The 9,828-nt window shown below is 47.9% G+C and overlaps 1 protein-coding gene across 1 annotated transcript; it reads left to right on the forward strand.

The window, feature by feature from the left end:
* Window positions 1–1,779: 1,779 nt before the first annotated feature.
* Window positions 1,780–4,128, forward strand: LOC125544130 (probable aldo-keto reductase 1). The gene is made up of 7 exons (XM_048707711.1): window positions 1,780–1,946; window positions 2,051–2,218; window positions 2,306–2,509; window positions 2,670–2,842; window positions 2,930–3,026; window positions 3,130–3,283; window positions 3,767–4,128. The coding sequence occupies exons 1-7, from the start codon at window positions 1,893–1,895 to the stop codon at window positions 3,940–3,942; spliced, it is 1,026 nt and encodes a 341-aa protein (XP_048563668.1). The 5' UTR covers window positions 1,780–1,892; the 3' UTR covers window positions 3,943–4,128.
* The last annotated feature ends 5,700 nt before the right edge of the window (window positions 4,129–9,828 follow it).

The raw sequence follows: 9,828 nt of genomic DNA on the forward strand, positions 1-9,828 counted from the left end.
GATCCAGCCATGCCAAAGAAAGTGTGCCAGATCCAGAGATCTTGAGATGCCACGACCTCTAGTATGACAGTGCAAGCCCTGACATGTCTCTTATACTGCCCTTGCCAAGCAGAAGGGCAGTTCTTCCACTCCCAGTGCATGTAGTCTATGCTGCCAAGCATCCCCGGGAAGCCCCTGCTGGCATTCATCGCCAACAAACGGGTTGTATCTTCAGCTATCGGCTCTCTCAAGTACTCAGGGCCAAACACAGCAATAACAGCCTTGCAGAACTTATACAGGGACTCTAGGCATGTAGACTCGCTCATACGGACGTACACGTCAATGAGATCACCGGGCACTCCGTATGCAAGCATTCAGATGGCGACAGTGCATTTCTGATAAGAGAAGAAACCAATCTTGCCGACGGCATCCTCTTTGCACTCGAAGTAGTCATCATAGCCGACCACTCCCTCTCTAATACGGTTAAAACATGCCTACTCATACGGAACCGGCGGCGGAATTTGTGATGTTTGAACAACGGGTTTGTTGTATCAAAGTAGTCCTTCCAGAGAAGGAAATGTCCACTCTCTCGGTTGCGATTCAACGCCGGAAGGTGGCCCGGAATGGAGCCACGGAATAACGACTGCTGGTTGTTGAGGTGGTGATGGACCAACACGACAGCCAATATCTTCTCCTCCTCGTCGGACGACGAATCGTCAGAGTCGCAAAGGAAACTGTGGAAAAAGAACTCGTCGGCGGAGTCCATTTTGTACCTTGGCAAACTGTCGAACAACTTGCGGGCGTCGACGTTGGAGACGGCCGGCGAAGGGAGTCGCAACGCCCACAGACAAGCTAGCTGCCCTGCCGGCGTCCGACGAGTGTGACGGCGTCCGACGAGCGTGCCGGTCGGATGTGGCAGGGGCGGCGAGGCGACTTCTTGGTCGTGGGCGACTGTGCGGTGGGGGAAGCGGTGGTGGAAAGTAGTTTGCTCCCCGGCGGCAAAACGATGGCAGAGGGCGACGGGGGAAGGGGCGGCGTTGCTGGGCGGATGTGGAGACGGCAGCAGCTGGAAGAGTCGCCGGAAAAAATAGACGGTGGCGTCGGCGACGGAGGAGGCGGGAGGGTTGCTTGTTGGCCGCAGGGTGAGACGAGAGGTCAATGTGCCACAGACCAGCAGGCCGGGAAGAGGAGTAGACGAGCGCGCGTGTCCGTCGCATGTCCGCGCCAACGTAAATCTGACTTAAAAATAAGCCGGGAATGGGTCGCCCGCGGACGAAAAACGGACACGCGTCCTTTTAGATCAATGCGTTGGGCCGCCTTTTGTGTTCACACCGATCCAAACGGGTGACCACAAACGAAATGGGTGGCCCCATTAAAGTTGCTCTTAGGCGCTGGTATAGTGTTGAAACATATCTCACAGGTGAGGATGCGCCGCGCCGGTCGCAACAGCAGTACGTACTCCCTCCATTCTAAAATATAGTGCGTCCGCGCTTCTTGAGGTCCAATTTTAACCATATATTTAACCAACGAGACCAACTGCGGTGGGAGAAAAAAATTATATAATTGAAAACTTCTTTCGAATACGAATTCATTGATATAATTTTTGCTTCCGCCGCAATCGATCTTGGTAATTAAATTTAAGGTCAAAATTAAAGCACGTGGATAGAAAAAACACTATATTGTGAAATTGAGGGAGTACATACTTACCGTGCATCACCCACGAAAAGATGATTATGATAATAATATCAGTACCTGCTCGAAGCTCGGACAGCCGCTCGTTCCGATTACATATAGCGAGTCACTGATCTTACTGGACGGTTCGCTACTGACTGCCTACTGGCAACATTCACGCCTGCGCTTCCGTCTCGTGACTTGCCTTCCCCTGCCGCTGCGGCTGCGAGCTTCGGGGCGCCATGGCGCAAACCTCACCTATTCCCCGCGTCAGCCTCGGCACCCAAGGACTGGAGGTGATCTTCCCCTTGCCCTCTCGCAACCCTCGATTTATTTATGTATCTTCTGCCCGGCCGGTCTCGCACTGAATCGAATCGAATCGAATGATCCAACAACCAAGGTGTCCAAGCTGGGGTTCGGGTGCATGGGCCTCACAGGCTCCTACAACTCCCCGGTCGAGGACGACGCCGGCGTCGCCGTCATCACGCACGCCTTCTACCGCGGCGTCACCTTCTTCGACACCTCCGACGTCTACGGGCCCCACGCCAACGAGATCCTCCTCGGCAAGGTTGTTTCTCTTTCTTCCGCCTTCCCTTCCTTCCTTTCCTTTGCCTGCCAAAAAAGAGACTAAGTGTGGAGAGATTGGCCGTCCCAGGCGCTGAAGCAGCTGCCGCGGGAGCAGGTGCAGGTGGCCACCAAGTTTGGGATTCAGCGGGATGCCCAGGGCAAGAGCACCATCTGCGGCCGCCCGGAGTACGTGCGCGCCTGCTGCGAGGCCAGCCTGCACCGCCTCGGCGTCCACCACATCGACCTCTACTACCAGCACCGCATCGACACCACCATCCCCATCGAGGACACGGTCGGTCTCTTCTCACCGCCACCTCTTTCTTCCTGTTAATTTCATACAATTTTTTTAGAAAAAGGAGGAGCTAATTTCATACTACATGAGAATCCCTGTGTTTGTGTTTGATTGGTGTGATTCCTTGCTCTGATTACTGGGCTGAATTTATTTGCTCTAGATTGGTGAGCTCAAGAAGCTTGTGGAGGAGGGGAAGGTCAAGTACATTGGGTTATCGGAGGCGAGCCCGGACACCATCAGGCGTGCTCACGCCGTGCACCCCATCTCCGCCGTGCAGATGGAGTGGTCTCTGTGGGCTCGCGACATCGAGCCCGAGATCGTGCCTCTCTGCAGGTGAATTTCGGCATTTCAAACTCTAACTCAGTGTGCTTCCATGATCGATCGTCCTGATTGATTGACCATGTGTTGTATGGACCTCAGAGAGCTAGGGATTGGAATTGTTCCCTACAGCCCGATTGCTCGTGGGTTTTTCGGTGGAAGGGGAGTGACACAACAAGTGTCTGCTGAATCTAGTCTGGTACTGATACAACCAACCTAATTGGTTTCTGCACTAGCCATTTCTTTTTAGTTAATATATATTTAGGCCTGAACCCCTTTCTCTGTATAATTGTTTTTTTTAGAAAGGCCATCCACGTTTTTCGGCTGAAAACCTGGAGAAGAACAAGCAACTTTATCTGAAAATGGAAGAACTGGCCAAGAAGCACCAGTGCAGCCCTGCTCAGCTAGCTTTATCTTGGGTTCTGCATCAAGGGGATGATGTGGTTCCGATACCAGGTTTAATGCCATGTCCTTCTCATTTCATTGATGTCACATAGTGTTAAACACGTGCAATGATTTCTTGGAGTTATAAATTCACATAATAGGTAAAAAAACTGAAGATCGTCTTGCTTGCATCTGCTTTCTGATAGAAGTGAAATGTGTGGTTTAAGAAATCATAGTGAAGTATACGAGATACAGAGAGATATTCCAGCTGCAATCTAGCTATCTTTGGCAGACAAACATAGAATTTCATGGTAATATGAATACCATCTTTGAAATCTGATCTTTTGCTCTACAGTTTGTGCCATGGTGTTAATTTTGAACTGGCATTAAGCTGAACTGTGAAACATTTTGATGCCTCGGAACAATGGCCTAATTTATCCACAAAAGGACCTCTTTCGCTGCTTCCAAGTTGCAAACAAGTACATCAATGGCGAAGATCATTTTTCCAGTAGACTAGCATTGTATCACTGACAAATATGCTGTACAATTTCTCAGGGACTACTAAGATAAAGAATCTAGACTCCAACATTGACTCCTTGAAGGTGAGGCTCACGGAAGATGACCTCAAAGAGATCAGCAACGAGATACGCGAAGAAGATGTTGCGGGTGGAAGGCAATATACTTCATTTGCGAAATTCACCTGGAATTATGCGGATACGCCAAAGAAGTGAAACTACAAAAGATCATGGAGACGGTGAAACAAGCATGCCATGCTATGTGCTAGTGTGATGAATGGTGCTCCCTGTATCTTCATCCTGTGAATTGTCCCGCTCTGAATAAGAACATGTGCACTGTCTCCACCTGCCGTGTAGATTTATGTGTGCTTGTATAACAGAAGACTGAGACCGTGCTTGCTATGTTTGTGGCTCTCTAGTCTTACCGGCTTTCCGTGACAGTAATTACACCGTTGGAAAATGTATCTGCTCAAAGAGATATTCAGAAGCATATCAAGCCGTTTCAAATAAATAAAAAAAACAAGGAAAACACTCCTATCTAAGCGGGGAGCAGATGAACCACGTGTTCTAGCAAGTCACGAATGCAACACGCTCCATAGATCCCCTGCACCGCTTGCTGCACGCTGCAGCTGAACCTGAGATGATCCAGCCGCTGCCATGAAGGGACACTAAGGCCGACGATTGCAACCATCTTCGCAAATCCAGTTCAGCAAGAGATTGAGGCCTCGATGGAAATTATCCACAATTTTGGCGAGGCGACGGGACTTAGAAATAATCTGTACAAATCGACGGCCACACCTATCCCCTGACCGGACATAAATTTAGAGGAGATTCTGCAGAGCTTTGGAGGACAGATGATAACTTTCCCTATAACACCATGGTTTACCGATCGCTCAATTTAGACATGGGATTCAAGACGAGATCAAATGGAACTTAACTGCAAGTGGCAGTACACTGCAGGCTCTGCATATCGGGCTCAATTCCAAGGCACGTGCAAAATGACATTTTATTTGAGACAAGGCAGATCATCGGCGTTTCCTATTTAGCGCTGCAGGCGCCCGTTTGTGTGCATCTCGCAAACTGGCGCCTGCAGCGCCCCGTGTTGGCCGGCCCATATAGGGGGTGCCTGAGGTCTCTATTAACATGTTTTTAGAACACAAAAAGGTAACAAGCGACCACTTGGTTGCGAGGGTAGCGCTTGGACCACCAGGCTACCCCATCACATGTGTACAAATATGCATGTGGGACACGCATCCTGATTTGATCCCCACGGTCCAGCGTGTATGGGAGGCGAACGGTCCTAATCTAACGGCGGCCGAAGTCCGAGCTAATCTACAATCCCTCTCCAATAACTTGGGCGAGTGGAGCAAGTCTACTTTTGGGAGTGTAAAATCAGAAATAAGGAGGTTGAAGAAAGACTTAGAGCGGCTTAGGAGTGATCTAGCAAGGTCTGCTCCTAGTCACGTTGAGATCAAAACAAACGATCAATCGAGCTTTATCTTCAGGAAGAAATAATGTGGCGCCAACGGTCTCGGGTGGCATGGCTGTCGGAGGGGGATAAGAACACGCACTTTTTCCATCTCTGAGCTTCAAATAGGCGCCGCAAGAACTTGATAAAAGCTTTGGAGAAGCAAGATGGGCAGCTCACGGAGGAGTTGACAGAAATGCAGCAGATGGCCCTTGATTTTTATAAAACTTTATACACCTCGGAGGGTGTGGAGGGTTTAGAGGATGTGCTGCAACATGTCCCCTCCAAGGTGACAGCTGCGATGAATGAAACGCTAATGGCGCCATACAAGGAGGATGAAGTCAAAAAGGCACTTTTTCAGATGTTCCCGACCAAGGCTCCAGGACCGGACGGGTTCCCGACGCACTTCTTCCAGAGGCACTGGGATATCTGTGGAGTGGCGGTGACTCGAGCTGTACTGAGCATAGTCCGAGGGGAGGAAAGCCCCGAGTGCGTAAATGACACTGTTTTGGTATTAATCCCTAAGGTATCAAATCCGACTCTTCTATCTCAATTTCGACCGATCAGGTTATGCAATGTCTTTTACAAGATAGCCTCAAAGGTTCTAGCTAATCGTTTGAAGATAATACTACCTGATGTTATTTCTGAAGAGCAATCAGCTTTTGTGCCGGGCCGGCTTATTACCGATAACATAATCTCAGCGTATGAGTGTTTACACTTTATGAAGAGGAATAAGTCCAAGACCAATAACTACTGTGCTCTCAAGCTTGATATGATGAAGGCGTATGATCGAGTGGAGTGGAATTACTTGGAAGCTATCATGAGGAAACTGGGCTTTGCAGAACCATGGGTCTCCATTGTAATGAACATGGTCAGAACAGTTTCTTTCTCAGTTATGTTTAATGGGTGCAAATCAGAAGAATTTACACCATCCAGAGGTATTCGTCAGGGAGACCCCATCTCTCCATACCTTTTCCTGTTGGCAGCAGAGGGCCTTTTGTGCCTGTTAAAATCTCAGATTGTATCGTCCTAGCTCAGCGGCATTAAGGTGGCTCCATCGGCTCCGTCGGTGAACCATCTTTTATTTGCGGATGATAGCCTGTTGTTTTTCAAGGCGAGTGTTGATGGAGTAGAAGAAGTATCACACCTTTTGGATATTTACTGTATGGCCTCGGGACAACGGATAAATAAGGAAAAATCATCTATTTTCTTTAGCAAAGGATGCCCACAGATCGTTAGAGATGCAGTTAAGGGTTGTCTCCAGGTTCCTAATGAGTCTTTAACTGACAGATATCTTGGCATGCCCACTGATGTTGGACATGCAAAAAGGAGCACCTTCAAACACTTGAGCGAAAGGGTGTGGGACAAGGTGAAAGAATGGATGGGCAAGTGCCTATCAGCTGGGGGTAAGGGGGTACTAATCAAGTCGGTTGCACAAGCTATTCTGGTGTATACCATGTCATGTTTTAAGCTCCCCAGAGGCCTCTGTGAACATATAAATTCTATCATCAGCAAGTTCTGGTGGGGCTACAAGGATGGGTAAAGAAAACCGGCTTGGGTATCATGGGAGGTAATGACAAGGACAAAATACTTGGGAGGTATGGGTTTCAAAGACCTTGAGCCTTTTAATCTGGCACTGTTAGCTAGACAGGCGTGGAGGGTGCTGCATGATCCTACATCATTGAGCGCCAGGATCCTCAAAGCGTCTTACTACCCAAATACGGAGTTCCTCACGGCAGAGTTGGGTTCACGCCCTTCTCAGATTTGGCGAGCTATACTGGAGGGGCGAGACATCCTTAAGCAGGGCATAATCCGGAGGATTGGCAACGGTCAGACCACGAGCATATGGGATCACAACTGGATACCCAAGGAGGGGTCATTACGGCCAATTGTATCTCAGGTCCAAGACCCACCACAGTTGGTTTCGGAGCTGCTTCTTCCAGCAACGGGGTCGTGGAACGACAATCTCGTCCGAACTGTGTTCTTGCCAACTGACGCAGAGGCGATTCTGCAGATTCCTGTATGCACGAGCAATATTGAGGATTTTTGGGCATGGCACCCGGAGAAGAAGGGAATCTTTACGATGAGCTCGGCCTACAAGTTTATGATCAACACAAAAATCTCTCGGGAAAACTGTCTTGAAGGGAGAAGTGGGTCCTCAAGCAATGATAGAGAAGAGCGGGACTGGTCCTCTCTTTGGTCCATGATGGTGCCTTCGAAGGTCAGAATTTTTCTATGGCGTCTAGCCCGTCATTCTCTCCCAACGACGGACATCTTGAACAAAAGGAATATGGCAACACGGGACGAATGTCCGCTGTGCGGGTCTCCTGATTCATGGAGGCACGCCCTTGTGTCATGCACGTCGGCCCGCTGCACTTGGGCTTTATCTGAACCGGGCTTGGTGGCACACATGGCGGCGATCGAGGAGCCCAGCGCCAAGAATTGGCTGTTTAGGATGCATGACAATCTTGATCAGCAGTCTTTCAATAGAATGGTTGTGACGTTGTGGGCGATTTGGTACGCCAGAAGGAAGGCAATCCATGAAGGCATCTTTCAATCTCCACTACATACTAATTCGTTTGTCAACTCGTACATCAATGAGTTGCAACAATTGGAGAAGCCTAAGGAGAGGCAAGTGCAGGCAGCAGTACCGCAAGGAGGAGCTAATTGGCGTCCATCACCGTTGGGTGTTATGAAGATCAATGTAGACGGGGCTGTTGGGCGTCACAGACGAGGCGGGGCTGCTTCAGCGGTGTGTCGAGACCACACGGAAGCATATTTGGGCTCCTCAGCGGCTGTTTATCATGGCATAACGGATCCGACAACTTTGGAGACACTAGCGTGTAGGGAGGCTCTTGCTCTCGCAGAGGATCTTCAGGTGAAAAACATGATGATTGCCTCGGCTTGCAAAGGAGTGGTACAGGATATAAACGAAGGATCAGGTGGGGCGCACTCGGCCATTGTACATGAAATATCACTTCGGAGAAGTTTTTCCAATTCGGTTGTTTATGTTTCTGAGCATAGAAATCATAATTTCGAGGCTCACAATCTTGCCAAATTCGCTTGTAACTTAGGAGTTGGTCGGCATGTTTGGTTGGGAACTCCCCATGACCAACGCCGTGTAGCTTTGAACATTTCTATTATTTAATAAAGTGGTGAGATTTCTCAAAAAAAGATATGTCATTTATCTCCTTTTATTTACATTCTTAACGTTCGTGGAAGCCCCAGTTTTGGAAGCTTCTGGAAGCTCCTGACACTGGTTTTTCCCGGTTTGCGATTTGGTTTACAGACGGTTTTATTCTTTATTATTTATTTTAAAATTTCTTGTTTTATCTCAAAAACGATGACCTTTTGTGTAAATTGATGAACTTATTTTAATATGTGATGAACTTTTTCTTAAAATAGATCAACTTATTTAAAATTAGATGAATTTTTTTCAGATTTGATGAACTTTTCAAAATTGGATGAACTTTTTCTTTCAAATACGATGAACTTTTTTTTCAAATAGAATGAACTTGAACTTTCTTTTCAAAATCAGTGAACTCTTTTCAAATGCGATGAATTTTTTTCAAAATCAGCAAACTTTTTTCAAATCCAATGAACTTTTTTCATTTTTGATGAACTTTTTTGAAATTCGTGAACTGTTTTTGAAATTTAACGAACTGCTTTTTATTAGAAAAAATGACATTTTTCAAATAATTTTCAAATAACTCAAAAATCTCAGTGGTATAGTAAATGGTTGAGTAGTAAATAGCGGAGTTATAATAATTCTAAAGCATTTGGTGTTGAATTTGTTCACTAGTGCTCTGAAGCTCCAGTGGTTATACTAAGCAATTAGAAGCAAGTGTGGCGCAAGTTTGATACCTCGTTTTGCTAATATTTCGCGTGTGTTTTTTTGGGAGCGAATATGTTCCTAGGCCGAGAGTAAAAACGACCCACAGAAGGGCGCGCTATAGGTGCCACCTCCACGGTCGGGCGCCTACAACGCCGAACAAGAGCTCCCCAGATCATCACCTAAAGGAGACCCATCCCACAACAGATGGGCCAACGGGTTTGTTACTCCCAAGCAAAAAGTGGCCACATTGGCTGGTCCTGGCGTGCTAGCCCGATGGCCTGCATGCCCAGTCTGATGGGCCTGGCACGACACATTTTATAATCGGGCCCTAACGGCACGGGGCTTGCACAATACGACTGTCGGTGTCAAAACCGGCGGATCTCGGGTAGGCGGTTCCGAACTGTGCGTTTAAGGTCGATGGTAACAGGAGACAGGGGACACAATGTTTACCCAGGTTCAGGCCCTCTCTATGGAGGTAATACCCTACTTCCTACTTGATTGATCTTGATGAATATAAGTATTACAAGAGTTGATCTACCACGAGATTGTAATGGCTAAAACCCTAGAAGTCTAGCCTGTATGACTATGATTATAATCATCCCGATCCAGACTAAGCCCTCCAGTTTATATAGACTCCTTAGTCCAGGACTCCCTCAGTAGCCCCTGAACCAGGCTTCTATGACGAGGTGTCCGGCGCGCAGATTGTCTTCGGCATTGCAAGGCGGCTTCCCCTTTCCGAATACTCCAAGATAGTCTTCGGATGAAACGAACGTGTCTGGACCTACAACACAAGTACCAC

This window comes from Triticum urartu, chromosome 3 (genome assembly GCF_003073215.2).
Source record: "Triticum urartu cultivar G1812 chromosome 3, Tu2.1, whole genome shotgun sequence".
Taxonomy (NCBI): Eukaryota; Viridiplantae; Streptophyta; class Magnoliopsida; order Poales; family Poaceae; genus Triticum; species Triticum urartu.